General features: G+C 37.4%; 1 protein-coding gene across 1 annotated transcript in view; it reads left to right on the forward strand.

Annotated features, from left to right (window-relative positions):
- FRMD4A (FERM domain containing 4A) overlaps positions 1–23,792 on the forward strand; it is a 292,241-nt gene that overhangs the window by 152,303 nt on the left and 116,146 nt on the right. Inside the window, exons 6-7 of the mRNA XM_036761667.1 lie at positions 6,509–6,565; positions 8,474–8,496. Coding sequence (XP_036617562.1) covers positions 6,509–6,565; positions 8,474–8,496 — 80 coding nt within the window. The remainder of the gene's footprint in view (positions 1–6,508; positions 6,566–8,473; positions 8,497–23,792) is intronic.

Below are 23,792 nucleotides of genomic sequence, written 5' to 3' on the forward strand. Positions count from 1 at the left end.
CCTTCAGTTTCCTCATCTGTAAAATCATCTGGAGAAGGAAAGAGCAAACCACTCTAGTATGATTGCCAAGAAAACCCCAAATCGGGTCATGAAGAGTCAGACACAATTGAAAATGACCAAACAACAACAAAATGCTTGCACAGTGCCTGTTTCAGAGGCTTGTTGTGAGGGAAATGCTTCTGTAAACCTCAAAGCACTGCATGAGTATAAGTTATTACTATTATTCTGGTATGTCTCATCAATAGAAGCAATAGAGTAGTGGATAGAGAACCTTTCTAGAAACCAGGAAGACCTTGATTCTAATTCCATCTTTGACATATACTGTCTGTGTGACCTTGGACAAGTCACTTACCTTCTCAATGCTCTAGTTCAATGGTGTCAAATTCAAATAAAAATGGATACCAGCTGGTGGTATATTGACTCGGAAAACCACAAATTAACATTGTCGTATTATATTTTTATTTATTTTGTTAAACATTTCCCCATTACATTTTAATCTAGTTCTGGAAAGGGCAGTTTCAGCAACCCAGTGAGCCCTGAGTTTAACACCTCTGCTCTAGGCAAGTCTCTAAGAAAGAACTTCTGCCTAAACTTCAGGCTGCTAGAGGGAATTTCCTCACCCAAGGAAATTCAGGTCTAGTACCCATCCCTAAATTTCATTGATCATTGTGATTGTGAGATCAAATTCCTAGAGAAAACATGTCAAATCACTTGTAAATGAAAGTTAACAACTCAAGATAATAGCATTGGTTCAGAATCTCAACCTGTTCTGCTCCCAGGTTTAAAAGCAAAGGCTCTTAGAAAGAATATGAAATCTTATCAGATAGAGCATGACCCTTCATCACTGAAGAATGAGGGATTGGATTAGGTGACCTCTGAGCTCCCTATCAGCTCTAAATCTAGGCTGCAGTGATACCTTGGTGCTGGGACCACCCTGCCGCACTAGGTCAGATTACCATGGGATTACTGGTCCCATTACAAAGAGAGTTTAACAATAGGAAAGCAATTAGAATAAATCCCAAGTATGGGCAAAGAGGAAGCAAAATTGTTCTTATCTGCAGATAAGATGGTAGCTTAATTATTAGAAAATCATCCCCCTAACATATCAGAATACAAATTCAAGCTTTGATGTGCCTTCTATTTTCCAGATACCATACTAGGCACTGAGTATTATACAAAGACAAAAGTCAAGAGTCCCTGCTCTCACACAGATTATATTATATCAAAGGAGACAAACATGTACACTTGTAGATGTATACAAAATGTTTACAAGGCATGCACAAGCTAATTGTGGGGTCGAAGAGTCACTGCAGCTGGAAGGATGAGAAGAGGCTTCTGTAGAAGGTGACCCTTGAAGGAAGCTAAAGATTTTAAGAGGTAGAGGTATGGAAGGAGTGAATCCTAGGAATGGGAGCTAGCAAGAATGAAGGCACAGGCAATGAAAAATGGAGTGTCACATATGAATCACAGAAAGAAGGCCAATTGGACTGGATCAGAGTGTGGAAGGGGGAGTAAGGTGTAACAAAGCTGGAAGGATTGGCCTTTCCAGGCTATATTACACCCTCCTCTACCCCAGGCAAGGGCCAGGCTGTAAATACCTTTGCATGCCAAATATAGGCTTTCATAGCCCATCCTAGAACTGATAGGGTACCACGGGTTTATTGAGTAAGAAAATGACATGGTCAGACCTGTATTTTAGGAAAAGTACTTTGGCAACTATTTGGAGGACACAAAAGAGCTGGGAGAGAATTGAGACCCCAAGACCAGTTAAGAGACCTTTGCAACAGTTCAGGTGAGAAATGATGGGGGTCTGAACTATAAGGTAGCAGTGACTGCATGAGTGGAGGGAGGGGGTCATTTGGAATAAATGCAGTAGATGTTAGGGAGGTAGAGGCAGAATTTGGCAACTGTACATGTGGTTAGGATGACAGTAGCTAAAAATGACACCAAGGTTGCAAAACTAGATGACTGGAAGGATGGTGGTGCCCTCAACAAGAAAAGAGAAGTTGGGAAGAGTTGGGGAAACTTTGTGGGAAAAGGCCTACAGGACATTCAGTTCAGTATATCTAATAGGCAATTTTGTGATTCAGGATGACATGTCAGGAAAAAGAAGGCTGGATATGGAGATCTGTGAGTCATTTGTATAGAGATGAGAACCGAACCCATATAAACTGATGGTGCCCCTGAGAGAGTATAGAGAGAGAAGAGAAAAGGGCCCAGGCAAGAGCCTTGGGGGACACCCACAGCTAGAGGCAAGGAAGTGGTTGTTGATTTGTCAAAGGAGAAAAAAAAAAGGAACGGTCAGACAAACAGGAAAAGAACTAAGAAAGAAGTCTCCTGAAGACTCTGATGGAAGAAAAGAGTGTTTCTAGGAGGAAATGGTGGTCCACAGTGACCAATGCTACAGAAAGATCAAGAAAAAGTAGAACTGAGGAAAAGGGCATTGGGTTTGGCCATACAGAGATCACCAGTAACTTTGGGGAGAGTGGTTTTCAGTTGGGTGATGAGATGAGGATCAAAACAGTAAAGAAAGATTGTTAAAGGTCAAAGCCTCATTTTACCCAGGAAGAAATTGAGACTTGGACAGATCTCCAGATCTCAGACGCATAATTTGAACCCTGATCCTCTGACTCCTGAGACTTTCCACTATACCACATCGGGCAGGATGTATTAAAATATTTTCCTAGAGTCTGGCTGAGAAAGGAAGAAGAGATAAAAGATATTACCTTGAGAACCTCGTGAGAGCTTTTTTGTTTTTTTAAGGATGTCAGATTTGGACATGTTTGTAGGCAGTAGCTAAAGAACAAGTAAGACTGGAAGAGATTGAAGATTAAGAGAGAGAAGAGATGATTGTGGGAGCAATAGGCTAGACAAGACCAGAAGGGACAGTTTATAGAGAAGGGTTGGCTTTAGTTTGGAAAAGGGCAAACTCTTCATTCGAGATGACAGTAAAGGAGAAGAAGGTGGGAGGAGTGAGGGATGATGTCAAGTGGTTGTGAAACTTGGAGAGGGGAAAAAGAGGAAACTGGCTGCATTTGGCCTAAATTTTCTTAGTAAAGCATGAGCCAAGGATCTTGTTTGATCAGCATTTCTTTATATTATTAATAAAAAAAACCGGAAAAATAACCACAAAGAGTATGCTGTTTCAAGCAAGATTCAAATGCATGGGAATTGACCTACCCAGATGTGTACAGGGAGTTACATCAAAAACAATTACAAAATAATTTTTTATAAATGAAAACCTAAATAATCAAAAATATATTTAATGTTCACTTGTGAGACATGCCAATGTTACAAAAATTACAATACTGCCAAAGGTAACCCACAGATTTTATGCTATGTCATCAAATTGCCAAGGAAATACTTAGATATTTCAGTGAATCTGAATCTTATCCATATGTGTACTCCCTCCAACAGTTCAGATTGCAACCCATTCACTTGTCATTCTTTATGCTTCTTGTCCACATCCCCCCAGAATCCTCCATAAGTGGAACATCTTGTGTTCTAGGGCATTCTTCTAGATTTGACATTAAGTGTGTTACTGTGGAACATATAAGCTGTCTTTCTGCTATTCCTCTCTCTTGCTACATCACCAGCTTACCTCCCTTTTCAACCATATATCACTTTGATCTCCAGCCTGTTTACCTCCATCATGCGTCTCTCCAGTGCCCCTTGGTAAGAAATGGTAAGAGTACATGATTCATAGCCATGGGGCTGCTGAACAATACTGGTATCTTAGCAAGAAGTTTGGAGACATTAAAAGCAATTTTGGATAAGAAAAGTCCTTTTCAAATGATATTCTACAACAGGGCACTTCTTTACAATCCTGTAATTAATTGAAGGATTCCAAGAATATGGGATCCTATTGTGCTTCTTTTTGTTGATTATTTTTAAAAAACACACATTTTATTTGGTAGAATAAAATGCTACCTTAAAGAATCTTCTCTAAGAAGTTGTTTTCCCATTCATATATTAAAATCATGAGATTCCTGAATGGGCACAATGATAAAGATAACTTTATTCAACATCCCTCTGATTGTTAGCCTCAAATGGAACATAAAACTAGGAGATATGTTCACACAAACTGTTTGCTATTGTCATAGAGAATACCTAGGTTAGAGTTAAAATCTAAGAGGTATTCTCGATAGATGCTAAAGTCCTTTAAATGGTCCTTTTTGTAGATGACATGGTGCTAATTAGATGAAAATTGCTTCCTGTTAAGACCATGATAGGTAGTGGATCTCTCAGAAGATGGATCTTGAATAGACACTGTAGATGACCAGTGAACTGGTCCCAGAATTGAATGAGAAGAAGATGGGGGGAGAGGGCTGAAATCTTGGGAAATTGAAACAGGCATAATTCATGTTGGAGAATAAAAGATGAAGAATTTCAAGAGAAATAACATGAAATCGGAAGTACTGAGTCTCAAATTGTATTAGAAAGCATCTATTATCAAAGCACCAGTTAATGGATGAAAAAAATAGAAAAGTAGATTTGTGGACCAGACAAGGTAATCAAAGTCTACGAGTAAATGGATATAACAGCTGAGTGTTTGATACTTCAAAGTACTAGAGGAGGGATTCTATTTAACAAGAACTACAAGGAAACTTAGCAATTTGAGGGAAAATGGGTTTAGACCAAAATATAACACAATAAAATTGAATGGCTTAAAAGACTTGAATATAAAAAGGACCATCATTAAAATGCTAGAGGAAAATAAAATGTTTTATCTCTAACAACTATGGATATGGGAACAATTCTTAATAAGGCAAGAGAGGATATTAAAAGACAAAGTACCTAGTTTTAATCACATAAAGTAAAAAAGTTTTCACAAATAAATTCAATGCAATTAGAATGAGAAGAAAAGATGTAAATTGGAAAAAATCATTTAACATCTCTGAATAAAGCCTGACATACAAAATCTTTAGAGAACTGGCACAAACTTAAATTGAAGACCCATTCCTCAGTAAGTAGTTTAAGGATATGAATAAACTTTTCAAAAGAAGCATGAGTTGTCAGGAACTACATAAAAAAAATTTCAACATCACTAAGAGAAGTGCAAATAAAAATAACTCCAAGATGTTACTTAACCTCCCCACCAAAAAATAAACCCCAAACCCAAACCATTTGCAAAGATGGTAAAATATTGGGGGGAAAATCTGATCTTATTGTGGCTTTGAGAAGATAGACATGCAAATTCACTGTTGGTGGGATCATGAACTGGCCAACTGTTGCGGAAGGAATTTGTAATTATGCAAGAAAAAATTTAAATTTATTCATATTCTATGACCTATTGATTCCACTCTTGGTTTTATACCCCAAGGAGATTAATGAAAGAAAAAGATGACTCATATATATACAAAAATATTCATAAGAATGCTATTTGTAATAATATGAATCTGGAAGCACACTGTGCCCAATGGTTTAGGAATGGCTGAAAAAATAATGGTATATGAATGTAATAGAATACTATGAAGCTCTAAGGAGTGATACTTAGGAAAAATTAATAGATATATGGGAAGATACATGAATTGATGCAGAAGGAAGAAAGCAACAATATACACAATCACTTCAAGGATATAAAGAAAAAGTGTTAAGCAACAAAACTCACTGCAAATACAGTAGATGAAATTTTACCAAATTATTAAAGTTAAAGCCCACATCTTTTTTTCTTAAGTAGTAAACTGTAAACATAGAGATTGGCACATAGTATTAGACATAACTACTACCTTTTAGGTTGCTTCACTGTTTATAATATATTTTTTGAGGTGCTCTTATATTTTGTTGTTTTTCACTCATGTCTGAATCTTTGTGACCCCATTTGGAGTTTTCTTGGCAAAAATACTGCAGTGGGTTGCAATTTCTTTCTCTAGCTCATTCTACAGATGAGGAAACTGAAGTAAACAGAGTTTAGTGGCTTGCTCAGGATCACAGAGCTAGTAAGTGTCTGAGGACAAATTTGAACTCAGGAAGATGAGTCTTCTTGACTCCAGATCCAACTCTCTATCCACTAGCTTCCCCTTCTCTTATATTTATGAATCAATTTTAGAAAGTTTTCAAAGATTTAATGGCAATAAAGTAGGAATTTTTATCAATAGTTATTGACAGTCTCTCAATTTTTAGCAGTTCTCTAATCCATGATTTTTTTCTACACATATAATATCTTCTCTTTGTAAACTGATAGATCAATGCATTTAAGTTGTGTTTTCTCTAACATGGATCACTTCTGTGTGTATTTGGTTCAATCCAACTACTCTTCCCAAATGCAATTTCTTCATTGCTTTTTCTGCTTCCTCTCTAGGACCTCAGACTGAGGTATAAGTCTAAATGTGGTAGTTCCACATAAGATTGTCTTTTTTTTTAAATTTTATTTAGTTGTTGAAATAATTGATTTAAGGTTGCCCCATAAAATAGATGTGTTATGAAAGTACTGAAGGTTGTAGAGACACCTTCATAGAAAAAAAATAGCCAAATTTTGTCTTCTTTTTATGTTTTTCTTTCTTTATAGGAACTTATTGAGGTTGACAGTGAAGTGGTATTTGAATTAGCTTCCTATATTTTACAGGTAAGAAATAACTTCATTTCTATATTGTAAAACTATGTGTGTTAATTAGATAATCAGGGGATATAGTTAAGAACTTGATAAACTTATTGGGGAATTGTCCAAAGAAGGATTTAATGGTGTGGGCCTGCCTGGCTTCTCCTTTAGTGAAGTGGTTTTCTGAGTCACAAACACACACACACACACCCGCATCCATATACACACAGGAAGGAGAGTAGGAGGGTTGTCGTATATTAATTAAAATCACATTGCCATAATTACCTGCCAGCTCTTGGGGTAAATAAATATCCCAAATAGACAGCTCATCATGAAAACCCAAACTAAAAATAACCTGCTACCAATATATTAGAGGAAAAAAAACACAGTGAGGCATTTGAGTAATTAGCAAATACACGTGCAAACATGGCCAGAATGCTATGACTGCAACCACTGATTAATTGTGTTCTTAACTGCTTCCAGCCTAATTCAAGGAAGGGATAATAGGCACATGGAATCCATCAGAACTTCCAGTAAATGAATTAAACCCTACTCACTCAGTCCTAGAGATTGGATCTTTATTAAGGAAAACTTTGTGCATAATCTGAGTCAGGAAAAATGGATAGTATATGTATCTTTCAGTCATTTTACTCTGGATTTACTCCCCCAAGCAAATTAAGACACTAATAAAAGCTAACAGAGAATTATCTCACCCCTTCTGAAACGATAAGGAAGAGACCTTTAGCATATGACAAAAGAGAAAACAGTGCATTACTGCGTATTAGATGAAGTAGTGGAAAGATATAGTAAAGCAAATTCATTCATTCATTTGAATAATGGATATTGGTCAAGTGCTTAATGTATGTCTAGAAAGCCCTGAACTAGTTGCTGAAGAGAATGCAAAGATGAATAGGAGGTAGTCCCTATGAGAAGCTTGTATTCTAGTAGAGGAGATAATTTAGGTGCACAGATAATTGTGGTACAAGGCAAATGTAATGTATATAATGGAGGTACAAAGGAAAGGGTGGCTCTTGCCCTATCAACAGAGACAGATCTGGTCCTGGCCCATCCCTTTGCCCTGTTACCCAGAGGAAACTTGGGGGAATGATCCCAAAGTAACACAATGGTTTGGGTCCATTGTGGAAGGGGGCCAGCAGTCTGGACTGGTCTGAGATAAATAGAGCTAATGTGACTCTCCTCCTGAGCATAAATGCATCCTTAAGTTAGTACTGATCCAGTCTCCCCAGAAACCATTAATTTAGGAATAATCTAAATGAAACCCAACCTATCAGGGCTGCTCTGGACCAGAATTGACCCTGTAGTCCTCTGCATTATTAGGTCTGGAACAGAAATGGAGTGAAGTTGTACATTCTCTTGTCATTTTCTCCCATGTATGACCTTCTCTAGCTCAATGTTATGGGTTCCTTCCAAATGATAAAACAGCCCTTTCTGCCCTTTGCTTGTGATTCTTTTGCTGCTCTTGTTGCTAAAGACTCAGTCTCCGTATTACCTAGACTATAAGTGCAGAAACTAGTCATAGGCCCAATCCCATTACTGACTGACCCAAAAGCAATGACCTGGGCCAATTTGCTCCTCCTTAGGCAATTTGATGGACTCTCCCTACCTCCTTCCCAGGGGTTAACCATATCAATGCCAGATTTAGAATGAGCGCTAGATCTGCGTAGCCTCCGGCAGCTCTGATCTCCCAAGCACAAGAGATCTGCCAGCCTCTGTCTTCCTAGTAGATGAGATTACATTTATGTGCCATGCTTGGCCTTTGCTTATGATTCTTTACCTTCATAAAATAGTAGAGTAGATTATCTTTTTATAAATACTTAGCATTTTATAAGTACTTAGAAACTGAGAAAGACAGTTTTGAGTTCTGAAGCTAACAATGAGATTGTTACACTGATATTTATATTTTCTTTGTTTCAGGAGGCAAAGGGAGATTTTTCCAGGTAAGTCTGCAAGAACTCCTTTCCTTCCTTCTTTGTAGGGCATTGCCTACAGCCTTTCTCATGATACAATAGTAATATTACTGTTTACATTTAAAATGATCCTTTTGCTGCCATAAATTTTGGGTGAAGATGCGAACTTACCTGTAGTTTTTGTTGACCAATTAGCCTTCTACTTTCATCATGCGCCATAATTTGGTGCTTTGAGATCGTGTGCAAGACATAACATCCTAAGCTCTACCCAGTGCTCTGACTTAGGTCATCCAATGCTATACCACATGACAGATCCAATACATTTTTATTTAATACGAGAATAGATGGGAAATTGGTTGTTGTCTTTTATTCTCCAAGAGGACCAAAATGACATCACTATGCTAGTGTCAAGTTCCAATGGATCTGACTGTGGCCGATCAGACCAATATGAGCTCAGAATACCCTACCACAGGTCGGGCCCAAATAGTCTGTGCGAACATTTGGGGTGGATACTCTAAATTTGCCCATCCTGAGTTTCCTTTGAATTGTTTCAATTCTGCTTTGCTCATAGAGCACAGCACCCTCTCCGATGTAGGAACGCCATGCTGTGCGGTCCTGTGCCAGACTCTCCCATATCACACAATCCATTCCAAAGGTCTTGAGAGAGACCTTGAGAGTGTCCTTGTATCGCTTCCTCTGACCACCATGTGAACGCTTGCCCTGTGTGAGTTCTCCATAAAATAGTATTTTTGGCAAGCACATGTTTTGCATTTGAACAGTGTGGCCGACCCATTGGAGTTGTGCTCTCTGAAGCAGAGTTTGAATGTTTGGCAGTTTAGTTCAAGTAAGGACCTCAATGTCTGGTACCTTATCCTGCCAGGCGATCTTCAGAATCTTCCTCAGACAATGCAAATGGAATTACACCTTATATCAGTAGAGGAGAAGATAGTCCCAAAGCCTTGTGTTCTTGGTTTGGTTTAAAAAGAAAAACACAAAAACCAACAACCATCTTCCCCACTTAAAAGGATGACTTTGCTCTGATTGAAAGCAATATTATTATAGATTGAATAATATATTATAGTAAATATGATTACAAATACTCTGGGCCCTCTCAACTATTATCTCTCCATTAATATATTATAATGAATTTCCTCTCCACTAACAAATGGATCTTGGTCTCAAAAGAATTGCTACTACAAATGGAGACCTCACTGATAAAAGGAATAACCATATGCCTACCTTGCTTCTTCCCTCTCCTCTCCTGCAATTTAGATCAGTCATAACTCTAAACACTTTGTTAACAATATTCATAACTTGAATACTTATGGGAGGCATTAGTAAAATTTGCTTAGTAATTTCAGGAAATCTGCAAGGCTGCAAGTTTTAATTATAAAACCAGTTTCATCAAGTACTATACATTGGTCAATGGGGCTAAAAGAAATTGTCTAGTAGTATTTTTCAGCAATATCACTGCATCCTATCCTGGATGTTATGTTGTAAATGTTCTTAATGGGCTTAGCTACTCAAAGATACACTTTATGCCTCTGCGTCTGCTTATTGAATTCCTCTGAGGCCAGTAGGGCTCATTCTTTAGAACCAAGGTCCAGAGACAAAATTTCTAAATGATCTATTAAACAGAAACAACAATAACAACATGTCCAGGCTTAAGATTTAGGGAAAGAAATAGGAAATTCAGTATAATGAGGCTTTAAATAAAAATCACACCATCACTCTCCCTCCCCCCAGCCCATCCAGCACTTATAGCTTCCACTGCCAACCAAATAGCCTTAACAGCATGCACCATTTCACTTGGTGGTGTCTTTAAATTCCCATAACCTTACTGTCTCTCAGTCCTTGCAATGCTTATGAGTTGACTGATTCATAGGGGTCCTAGATGCTTCCTTTCCTTCTCCCAGCCTGTATTTCTTCTGAGACCCCATCAATCTGTCTTTCATTAAAATACATCCACAATCAGTCAGATGTGCAAGACTGAAGCTACGACCATTTTACAGTCCCTCCAGAACAATTAAAAGAAGGGGAAGCCTTCAGGATCTCTTGCTTAAGCTCTTTAAATTGTGGCCTGTAACAACTATTTCAAGGGGCCTTTTCTGCTTAGTTTCTTGTATCTTGGGTTTGGTGTAGGTGTGAGCTGATGGGGCTGGCACAAGCTGATCATATCCACCAGGATTTCCCTCTTTTTCCAGGAGTCCTTGGACATGCCTCTGAGGTCCTGTTAAAACAATCTGAAAACTATTGGTCCGGTGAATTTCAATCTGTAATACACTTAACCTCAGGTTTATCAGGGTGTTCTTATTTTCCCATTTTCCTTTTTTTTTTCTCTTTTCCCAGCTCTGAACCTTTCTTAAAAATTACTTAGTTTTTAAAAATGTCCTGACAGGCTGGAATGTGCTTTATGAATACATAATCTTGCCTTACAGAGCCTGGGTCTGTGTGGCCTGTAGACTCTTCTGGAGTCAAGGAAACAGGGATTTGGCCTCTGCAATAATTTATTGCTGCCTAATGAGTACACAGAATGCTAGCGGGGCTGTAACAGAGGAACCCAGTCTCCGGGATTGGCCTCATTTGTCAGAGTGCCACTGGGCAGTTTGTTTGTCCCTGTCACTGCCTGGGAAGAGGAATGGCTATCAGGAGAGGGAGGGAGTCACACAGGAAGACCTCTTCATCAAGAAAGCTGGTAGCATCAAGCACATAGCATGGTTGGAAGGCAAGTGAGCCATTCTATTGAATTCCTTGATAAACTAAACTTTCTGGAGCAGGCCTTGGATTATCATCCTCCTTTCCCCTCTACTATGCACCCCCCCCCAAAAAATATTTTAAGTACTTGAAGCTATAAATTCAATGGAAGCTAAATTCCTCCTTTCTGAATTTCCCTAACTAGGTACAACTATACTATCTACAACAACAACAAAATACAGAATTTCTCATTAACTCCTAAAGTTGGCAATATGTACCTAATTCATACTTCATGAAGGTTTGCCTGCTTTTAGAAAGACTCAACTCAAGAGATCCAAGCTCCAATTTCATCCCTGCCATTGATTTGTTATGTGACCTTGCTAAATGACCTTTGGCTTGACCCACTTAATCTCTGAGCCTCAGTTTCCTTCTTTGAAAAATAAGGAAATTTGAATAGCTAATCTCTTATGTTCTTTACAATTCTAATTTAAGGCTATTAATTTTCTAAAAATAATCTAAGAACTCTGTCTCTCTGTCTCTCTCTCTCTATCCTTCTCTTTTTCCTTCTCTCCTGTTAATGCCTGTGGTGATTACTGTTTAGACTCCACATTAAGAATTCATTTTGTGCGTGACCCCCTAAATAAGTCTAAAATTAGCCTTAATGAAAACCAACAATTGTTCCTAGAAGTATTTAACAGGATGGCTTTCTTCTAAGAGATATGCCCTGTCAATACAGTGTTTTATTTAAAAATATAATTAACAAAATTATATATTGGCTTTATGGAAGGTTCTTTCTATCACAAGTTGCAAGATTTTCCTCTATTTTATCATAAAGCCTCTGAGATCAATGTACATATATACACACACCCACACAAGGAAAAGTAAATCTTTCATGACTTAGGGGGCTGTTTATGGACTTGAATTGGTAATTTACTAGAAAAGACTCTACATCAGACCTGAACAACTTATAAACTTCTTTGGACCGCAGATAGGTCACGCGACAGACAGGACAGTGTGCAGTGGCAAGTTCTGTAGGCCTGTTCTACATTGTCCTAGGGAGTATATTTATCTCCTCAGTGATAATTGTTGGTTTATATACCAACATCTGTTGCAGAAAATAAAGAGGTAGAGAAATTCTATGAAAAACCTGATAAGTGCCTCTCCCCAAATTAAATTATAATAAGTGACTCCAATGCAAAAGTGATAGGGAATATTGTTGAAAGGATGATAGAGGAAGATGATAGGGGAAGATGAAGAATATGTGTTAGAAAACATGCTTCAGGTGCAAGAAAATAGAGGGCCAAAGGTTAATAAAGAAGTCTGATGACTTTATATCATTGATACTTTCTTTAAAAAGGAGTCGAGGGAAGAGAATGCCAAAAAAAATCACAAAAAATGAAATTGTTATATTCTAGTGGAAAGGAAACAACTGGTTACCATGTACAAGATATTTCTAAATCAGATTTCTATCGTTAGAACAAAGATCCACATCAATGCTAAGCTAGACACAAGAATAAAAGTGAGAAGATATAGCTAAGATATACATTTTAAGCAATATCAACCTGGTCTATTTAAACAAGCTATTGACGTCAAAAATGAGGAAATGGATAAAAAGAACAGCTCTCAGTAAAGACTATCACCATTTCCTATCCAATGTAAAACAATCACCTCGGCCATGAGACCAAATTAGTCCAGAAATTGACTAAGCTACAAACTATTGATCTCCTGGCCAAATAATAGCAATCAAAGGAAACTCTAGAACGTGATGTGTAGGCTGGTTTGTAAAATCTTACAGAAAAGGATGATGGAAGATTATGAGAAGTATGCATTCCACTCCTACTGATTTATGGTGACAAAATCCAAACATTCTCATCCTGTGTACACATTCTCATACATGCTAATCTATAAATCCCCCCAAAAAAGACCACCCAATTTCTAGCAGGAGACTTTCCTTTATAGCATGGAACATTTCGTGGATTCCAATAGGGCATAAAGTATGGGTGGCATGCAATCTGTACTGTTAGGGGGATGTGTTGGTGAGATCATAGATCCATCAAAGTAACATATAGCTCTCTGAGTTTCCATGAGATACTTATGAATCAGAAGCATTATGTATATGACTTTAGGACTAGTTTACTTATTTAGGAATGATGAATTTCAAAAGAGCTTTTACACATGAGATGCAGAACTACAACTAGAGTGGGTTAACAGGGCATTGAGGGAGTATCTGTTCCTATGGCAGTCTTTCCTTGTGGCTTTCAGTCCTTTGCTAGCCCCACTTCTATGTGTGATACCTGAGGATCTCCTCACTATGGCTTCCCATTGCCAGGGCCCACTTTCACTAACTAGTACAACCTTCTCTGCCCACCTCACCCTGCCTCCTCCAAGGTTGAAAATTTGTGGGGAGGAAGGAAGGAGTAGGGAATCATAGGCTGTGATGGAATGGGGGACTAGAATCTGGAGGATGGGCATCTCCTTATATCACAATGGAACTCTGTTGACAAAGGATCTACTCATTTCTCCTGTCTAAAGTGAATTTGCACTTGTTTCTAAATTTCCTAGTAACAGCTCTGATGAGGCATAAAATAGATGCAGGCCTGAAATAGCTTTCCAAAGACACAAGATTTCAACTTACTTTTTAACCTCATGAGTAGCTCAAAGCAATGTTGTTTCTCCCCTTTGGCTATATTTATTTAGCAAATTTCTGTGCTTATAATTTGTCAACTCTCCTTTCTATCCAGTTAGTATAAATTCTAATTTGAATTTTCATCATTGAGAAAGAAGGATAAATAAGTCATCAGAGGAAGAAAAGAAGTTTCTATTCCACAATGTAAGAACACTGTAAAAATAATTACAATAATTTAAATACTCTCTTAGTTGTAAATATGATAGATAAATTTAAAAGGCTTAGTTAAAGGTTCAGAAAACGATTCTATCCGCATGTACCTTTTCTTCCTTTGCTTTTTTCTTAATAGATGCACATTTACTTTCTGGTTTGTGTATGAGAACTGATGGCTGTTGATCATCAGCAAATAAACAGATTATGCCTTTGCTATCACTTCTATTCCCAATCCTTCTCATTCTTTGATTAACTAGAGGAGAAATTATGATTAGTGAAAAAGTGCTAGTCTAGGGAATAGGAGAGACCAACCTTCCAATTCAACCTAGAAGCCATATGAATGTGGGCAAATCACTTAACCTGTCTGTACCTCAGTTTGCTTATCTGGATAATAGGGATGATAATTCCTGTAGGGCCTACCATTTAGGGCTACAGGGAATATCAAATGAGATAATAGATAGGAAGTGTTTTGTAAACCTTAAAAACTATATAAATATAAGCTATTATTATTATCGATGATGATGATGATAACCACCTAATATGCAACCATAATTGGGATGTCAGCATATGGAAACAGCATTCATTAAAGATGACTTTAACAAGATAGTTGAATGAGTGCAAATTAACAGTAGGGGTATCAGAAAAGCCACTGTTTAAAAATTTGTTTGTCTTTCAGTCTATTGATGACAGTATGTTGATGATTTAGTTTATCCCAAAGACCATAGAGATGCAAAAACCTTGAGGATGTTATTTTATTTTACCTTCTTCAACAAATCCAAACTAAAACAGTTTCAGAAAAGTAAGCCCCTAAAATAAGACACTATAGCCAAAAAACCCATTTTATACAATTTGACAGGATGTCAAAATTATTTTGTTGCATTTGAATTCTTTTGTAAAGGACACATTGCTATATACAAAGTACAACGCATGGTATTATGTCTAGTTGTTTTATTCTACCCTAAAGGATTGTTTAATATTTTTCTCATTTACTTGAATAAAGGCATAAGTGGTATGTTTACCAAATGTGCAGATGCCACTAAGGTAGGAGAGATCGCTAACCCATTGGATGATAGATTCAGGGTCCAAAAATTTGTTTCCACAGTTCAGAACATTGGATCATACCTGAGGAGATAAAAGTTCATAGGAAAAATATAAAGTCTTACTTTAGTTTTTAAAAATTAATTTCACAAGTACAAAGTGGAAGATGCTTTGGCTAGAAAATCTTTTGTCTGAAAAAGATCTGGGGCTCTCAACGGAAGGTTCAGTATGAAGCAACACTGTGATATGGTAACCAAAAAGAAAAAAAAACTTACATGTTAGCCTTCATGGGGGGGGGCGATTTTTAAAATACCTACCATGTCTCTGGTACTTTACAAATATTTCACTTGATCATCACTACAACCCCAGAAGATAAGTGCTGTTATTATCACCATTTTACAGTTTTGGAAGCTAAGGCAGAAAGATGTTAAGTGACTCGCCCAGGGTCACATAGCTAGTAAGTATCAGGTTGGATTTGAACTCAGGAAGATGAGCCTTCCTGACTCCAGGCCCAGCACTCTATCCAGTGTGGCACCTAGCTGCATAAATGCCTTGGGAAATTTGAGGGAGTACCAAGAAGTTAAGACTTTCCCAGGGCAACACACACATTATGCTTCAGAGGTAGATCTTGAATCTAGGTCTTCCTAAACTCAAGGCCACTAGCCACAGCTGCCAATACAAATACAGAAATAAGGAAGTTCCTGCCCTCAGGGAGCTTAGATTCTATAGACCAGGGGTGGGGAACCTGTGGCCTGGAGGCTGCAATATGACCCTCAAGGTCCTCAAGTGCAACCCTTTGACTGAATCCAAACTTCACAGAACAAATCCCCGTAATTAAAGGATTTGTTCTGTAAAACTTGGACTTGGTCAAAAGGCTATACCCAAGGACCTAGAGGGCCACATGTGGCCTTGAGGCTGCAGGTTCCTCACCCCTGCATAGACTTTAACATCAATAAACCTTATGCCAAAATTGTCAATGTGTTTTTAAAAGTATCTCGCACCTTCAACAAATACTGGTAAAACATAAATCATAGATATCAAAACAGTAGTCTTCATTACAGAGATTTATACCTATATTCACAAGGCCTGGTAAAACACATCTGTTATATGGGAATTTTTGTTATGAGAGAATTGATCTGGTTATTGAAACCAGATCAGCAAAGCCAAGCCACCATGGAAATAGTTTTGTTCTATAGAACTTAATGTGAATCACTAAAACAGGAATCCACCTATGGAATTTGTATTAGAATCAGTTAGCAAATAGCACCTGAAGAAGACTTACATTGAAGGAATATAACATGTGAGGATCTCTGGCCTGAACTTTTATTACCTAGGAGACAAAGTGCTACAAAAGGGTAATTTTGCACTCACGAGTTGTATGCTGAGGGAAAAGGCACCCTGAGCTCTGTTAGCATCACCATTTCAACAAACCACAAGGACAAAAAGAAGAGAAATAGGGTTTGTAGACTTCAGGTCAGCTTTTAAGACATCTGTTCATAAGTACAGACTAAGCAGATCAAAACAGTGATTATCAGAGCTCAGAAGTCAGTTTAAAATGTCAGTCATTGGGTCATTTGACTGAAAACCCTAAATTTTCCCAGCAGCTTCTAGAGGTTTTCATTTTTTATTTTTTGGTAATAATTAACAGCTTTGGAAATAAAACAATACACAAGGGTGTGATTGAGCTAGCCCAATTGTTAAATTCCAGTTTGAGCATATACACCTTGGAAATGGTAAATGTTGCAAACTAGGCTTCATTATTTTGTTGTCTAGATTAAAGAAAGGGATGGAGAAAATGCCAATAAACTGTTACACTTAAAAGTATATGTTTCAGGGGCAGCTAGGTGGTACAGTGAGTAGAGCACCAGCCCTGAAGTCAGGAGGACCTGAGCTCAAATCCAGCCTCAGACACTTGACACACTTACTAGCTGTGTGACTTTGGACAAGTCACTTAACCCCAATTGCCCTGCAAAAAAAAAAAAGAAAAGAAACAAAAGTATATGTTTCATTTTTTTCAGAGAGCTGGTTGTTAAATATTTACCAGCGCACCCCTGCTACATGATGTATTACAAAAGACAGTAGCCTTCATTGGCAAAGGGAAATTAATTATCATCTCTGTTTCAGAGTAGGGCCTTGGTCCATTTAAGTGAGCTGAAAAAGTCTACTTAACACCCAGAAATACTATATTCTTGTTCCAGATAAAAGATATTTTATCTCAAATACATCATATGACTGTGTTGTCACCAGCCTAGAAAGATAAGACGAGGTCTTTGAAGGTAGTGTTAGTATTTTTTTTCATTTCCTAAAATATATCCCATTCTTTTTAAGAGAACTTGTAAGTGAACTTAGGATAGACTGAAGTTTTCAAAATCTGTAAAGTACCATTTTAGTCTTCTCAGTTATACAAAACAATGTATTTTGAGTAGGTCATAGGATAAAGAAATAGTGACAAGTGAACTATTACCAAAAATTAATCACAAAATGACAAAGATCTAGTTTTCTTCTGAAATACTTGCCCTCCGCCCCAGTAATAAAAACATTTGTACAGATTATTATTTTAGGCAAGATGACAGAAGTTATTTTCCTGCCTTTCCAACAGACAGTATTGCAAGTTCATTAATGAGCTGTGCATTTTAGCTCACAGGATGCCTTACCCTCTAATGACATTATTTTTAACTTACATAATTATGTCTTCTCTCCACAATCTCTAAGTTGAGTCGATTTCAAATGATTATTATACTGTTTGATCATTTGAGACTTCTTTTCGGGTGTGGGTGTGGGTGTGGGTGGGTGTGTGTGGGGCGGGGGTGATTGGCCCCATGAGCTTCAACAACTGTTACTATTATTAGAGTTACTCGAAAATTAGTGGATTTTCTGAGCACCTGGGATGATTAGCAGGAATAGCCAGACAGTGGTGTTCAGGGTATGGAGGGTTTGTCATGAAACTGAAGTAACTTGTGCTTAGTATGTAATTATTATGTATTATATATTATTATGTAATTAGTTATTAGTATGCAAATTTCAATTTTTGCTTGCTGGGAAATTTGATTAGGGGTGGGGGGAAGAGAGGAGGAGAGGCAAGAATCCTTTAAAAGTGAAATATCCCAAACCTATTCTCAACCCCAAAGAAAATTGCTTGGGGAAAATTTGAACTCATCTGATTCTTATTTTGTGTAACTCAGAGGGGAGGAATTTTTTCCCCTACAATTTGCAAATAACTTTAAAGACCTTGAAGGTCAAAGATAATTTAGGAACAGCTGAAACCTGGTATGCTGGGAAGACCTCTTCAGAGGAACAGAATCTGCAAGAATTTGAAACAAAATGTTAAATGAGGAAGTTACCATCCTACATTGCTACAGCAATCTTTGGTTCACACATAGAGCAACATTGTACGTAGTTTGAAGTTTTGTAACAACAGTTTCACATCCTTAGAATGGAGGGAAGAGTTTTATTATAGGGTATGTTCATAGGGTGTGTGCTTCTAAATGTATAAAAACAATACCAAAAGAAGGAAACTAATGTGGCAGTCACTCTATTTCATTACGTAATTCTATAATTTCATAGTCGCTGAATTGACATCGTACCTTTCACTTAAAAAAATCTCAGAGGTTTATGCTGTAAAGTCAACATTTAGATCTTTTCACATTAAGTTCACACATTTAGATAAACAGATAATACATTTGGAAAGACAGGTCACTACTGACTATATTCCATTTACTGAACTAAGTGCTGGGGATTCAAGGGCAGAAAACAAACAAAACAGTCCCTGCCCTCAAGGTGCTTACATTCTAATGGTGAAGGTAACATATAAGGGAATGCTCAAAAGTGGGGAGTGCAGAATCCATTTTTCCAGGGGTGGAGTCCAAGGTGGAGGAAAGGCGTGGGTGTTGACATTATGGCAGAAGCGCAAGCATCTTGGAACTGTTAAGAAATTTTCTCATCCAATTCCTTCATTTTACAGAAAATAAAACTGAGTTTTAACTAGGAAGGTTGCTGTTACACTATTAGTTGCAAAAACAAGATTAGAATACAAATCTCTTTCTTTCTGGGCTAACACTTTTCCCACTGCACCAACTTTGATGCCTCTTAAGCAGGGTTTCTTAAACAGGGGAACAGTCAAACTGAGGGTTGGTTTGTTTTCAATATTTTGATAACTCTGTTTCAATAGCTTCGGTTTCCTTTGTAATCCCCTCTATTTGATTTTATGCATTTAAAACCATTATTGTGAGAAGGGGTGCCAAAGGGATCCATCAAACAGAAAAAAAAAAAGGTAAAAAATCTCTCTAGTCTAACAGAAGAAATTAGAGAAAATTCTCATAGTCTTGCTCACCATAATACACTAACCTACCTAAACTACAGGGCTGATAAATAGAAAAGTCTTGAATTGTTTTTATTTCACCTTTTTTTTTGGTTATTTCAAAACATTACATCCTCCTACAGATAATATGGATCTGTCCCTGTTTTGCAACTTAAAGCCTGGTGGATTGTCTGGAAGCAGTGAAAGTTTAAATGACATACTCTACCTTACACAGCTTATATGCATCTGAGTGGACATCAGTCCATTTCTTCCTGATTCCAAGGAGGCAGCTGCTACCTCACACCTTTTCTTGATTAGGCTAATTACAGAACTTTTTTTGTCTTTTTTAGTAAAAATTCGGGGCGGGGGGAGGGTAATCATGTATATTTGGGTTTCACTTATTTTATAGTTTACCCTAGGAAAGAAGACTTAGTAATCACACTTTATTTTACTAAAAGTTTTGATCATGGCAGAAATTTAAAATAAACGGATACTTAGCCTTTGTAATAATGAAGTACAATTCATGAAAATGCCTAATTGTCATCCTTCACACTGACAACAATGATCTGACAATACATCTTTATCCATGGCACAAAACAACATAGACTCTTTGCTTTGGAGAAGCCCTCAAAAGGTCACCTCATCTCCACCTTTACCTATGGCAATGATGACCATTTGAAAACATGTTGGAAAAGCTCCCATGATGCTAGACTGCTTAACCTCTCCTAGTATACTTAAAAAAATGAAGGTGTTCTCACAAATACTACCCACTGCTCTGGTGTAGAATAATTTTTATATTAGCCATCTAAAATAGATGATTAACCATCTGTGGCTTTTAGGGATTCTACAATACTGCTTGGTGATTTCCTCTAGTACAGTGACCACCTCACTGGCTTGCTGAATAGAATAATTATTATGTTTTCTCTTTATGAAATTTAGTTCATTTAATAATTATCTAGCCTTCAACAAAACTAAGGAAGTGTATGTAGTTCAGATGGGTTAACTCAGCCAAAACCACATTTGAATATTTTATATTTTTGATATATCCCCAGATTAGCCTATTATATGACATCACTGTAGCTTTTTTGAGTTTAGTTAACTTTTTTATACTAGCAAGGAAACCCATTATAGGAAGACCACCTAGGCATATTCTGTTCTTCCTTTTAATCATAGGCAGCTCTGATTTTTCTGAGAGTTTTGTCCTGATAGGATGTTTTCTTTTTCTCCAAATGAGAACAAGCACATTTTGAATTCTGCTGACCCTCCCCATCTGGTGTTTGCCTACTGCTACCTGCCCTTTGGAGCATTTGGCTACATATCCAAAGATATTTGGCAAAAATGCTTTTTTAGATCAGTTATTAGAAACTTCAGCTTCTCTCCTAAGCTATTCCTGTGATTTCCCATGGCATTTAGAGGGCAACAGAAATCAGATAACACTCCACAGCAGTAAGTCAGAGACATAGATAACATAAATGATAAAAATAAAGTTGTGGTGGCATTATTTTAGAGGCATCATGTACAGTCTGGTGAACATAATCACACCTTAACAACTAGTTCACTATAATGTTCCATAATGTGTATGGAATATTCCCCAAAAGTGAGCATGATGAGAGTGAATTACTTAAAATGATTTAGAAACATGATGGCAATTATGGGCATTGAACTCTGTAGTGTTGGATCGTGAGTTTGAATTCTGTCTCTGCCAGTTACAGGCTATGTGACCTTGGACAAGTCATTTTAACTTCTCTGCACCCCACTTTCCTCAGTCTGTAAAATGAAGACCTTATATTAGATGTCATTGGTCCTCTTCGAAAATGAAGGATGAATAATTCAACTCAAGATGATCTAAGGTTCCTTCCAGCTCTTAAACTATAATCCTATGTCAAAGCAGAAAGCATTATTTTTTTTCTTTAAAAATTAAATTTTATTTTTTCCATTGGCAAAAATCTACCTTTTCTGCCTCCCATCACTCCCCAACTTGATAATTAAAGAAAGATAAAACACCTATTACAAAGACATATTGTCAAGCAAAATAATTTTTTCGCATTGGCCATGTCCAAAAAAATGTTTCATTTTGCAGTTTGACTGCTTCACCTCTCTCTCACGACATATTTCATCATCAGTCCTCTGGAATTATAGGTAGTCATTACACTTTTCAGAGTTCCCAAGCCATTCAAAGTTCTCTGTCATTGTATGAATTGTTCTCCTGGTTCTATTCACTTCAGTCACTCTGCATCAGTTCACGCAGGTTTTCCCGGGTTTTCCTGAAACAGCACCTTCATCATTTCTTCCAGCACAACAGAATTCCATAACATTTATATGCAATAACTTGTTCAGCCACTCCCCAATTTATGGACATCCCCCTCCAGTTTCCAAAATTTTCTACCACAAAAAAGCTGCTAAAATATTTTTATACATCCTTAGAGTTTGTTTTGGAAAGCATTATTTCTTAGTGATAAAAAACAAAAGGCTACTTTGATATGCTTGTTGGTCTGCACACACATAGGTCTTTGGGAACAAAGCTAATTCATTTGTAGCAGTCTCTCCTGGTTTTCAGCCACGATGCACTTGGTCCAGGTTATTTGGAAGAACTAAAAACTTCCTTTAGTTAATGCAGAAGTTTATGAGATAGACAAGGGTAAACAGAACATTTTATTTCATGTTTATCCTTTGGGAAAGATTAAATGTCATGGACCTTTCCCAGATTCTAATGGATTGAACTGCCGTCATGCTTTGGTGATTTTTATTTGGTGGGGGGCATATTTTTCTATGCAACCTTACCCTGGGGGATAACTAGTAAACCTGCTGAGAGCTTAAGCAAGGAAGCCAAATATGTGACTGTCACTAGAAAAACATGTTTACCAACAAATTAGGTGTTTGGTAGGTAAGAAGATCCTTTCCGCTGCTTCTCTTTCCCCAAACACACTTTAGGTGTAATGATTGTGAGTAAATCCCAAACTAAGTCTCTGACTTTCTCAAAGGGCCTCCCAATTGATCCTCTGACATATCCTGACACATGGAGAAACAATGGTTTCTGAACCATCCTCAGAGACTGAATCCTTCCTGCACATCACTGTTGGATTGATCTTTTATCACTATACATATATATATATATACACATACACATACACACACACACACACACACACACACATACACATACACATATATATATATATATATACATGCTTTAAAAGCTTCAGGGATTCCTCTCTGCCTATAAAAGCCCAAATCTCCATAATCTTCTTCCTTCTTACTATTTCAAGTTTGTGTTTTAACTGTCCATAAACATCCCTGGTCAATCAGGCAGATTGACTCTTCAACTATGTCAGTCATAGTCATCTTTAAGAACTTGCTTCATTTCCTACCCACAGTGGTTTGTTGTTGTTGTTGTTCCAAACTTCTTTTTATATATTGTCTGCACCAATTATTTGACCAAGACGGCCAAGAGTCATTTTGGACCCTTACTTGTGTGTGTGTGTGTGTGTGTGTGTGTGTGTCCGTCCATGTGTCCCATCTTCCCCCAACTAGATTATAAATTCTATGAGGACAGGATTGTATTATATACTTTTTTTTTATTTCCAGGAGCATTTAATATAGTGCTTTGCATATAAAGGCCCACAGTCAGGGGTGTGTTAAAGCTAGCCTGAGCCTGCTTGCAAGAGCTGACTGATAAATTTCAGTGCAAATATTTACATGTCAAGTTAGGGATCAATTTATTATTTTGTTGAATCTGGTTCTGCACTGGGAGTATTGTGAGCCACATGCACAGTGTGTTTGATTCCTCTGGTCTGAATTTAACAACATGATGGAGAAAGTGGTAATAATGCAGATTAAACTTAAAAATGCATCATGTGCAGTATACATTTTTTTTCCTCTGGAGAGCAAGTTATTAAACATTTTCCAGCACATGACTGCCCCTAGAACACATTTGACAGGGAAGAAGATTCATAGTAACATAGGACTGATGATTGGAAGAGGCCTTCAAAGGCATCTAGTCCAACCTATTCACCACCATCCTCATCATTTTGCAGATGAGAAAAATGAGACCATAAAAGGCAAAATCATTTGCCCAACAGGGCATATATGGTATAGCCAGGATTCATTGATGTATAAGTCCTTTTTTCATAGAATATTCCATATTAAATAGACTCAGTGTCTTAGGAAATGAGAAATAGAATATTTCCTTCTTGCCCATCATTTCAAGCCCCAGGCTCCCAGACCCCAAAGCAACTCTTTGTAGTAGCCTTAACTACCTTTTTGGTAGACAACTTCCATGTCCATGAGTGTGGTATAGCAGGATGAGCGTTAGCTTTGGGGCCAAAAATTCTGAATACAAATTCTGCCTCTGCTACTTATATAACCTTGGATAAGTTATTCAACCTCCATAGGCCTCAGTTTTTCTCGTCTGCAAAATGAAGGGATTTGACTAGATGGCCTCTGAGGTTTCTTCCAGCT

Source organism: Trichosurus vulpecula, chromosome 5 (assembly GCF_011100635.1).
Source record: "Trichosurus vulpecula isolate mTriVul1 chromosome 5, mTriVul1.pri, whole genome shotgun sequence".
Lineage (NCBI taxonomy): Eukaryota > Metazoa > Chordata > Mammalia > Diprotodontia > Phalangeridae > Trichosurus > Trichosurus vulpecula.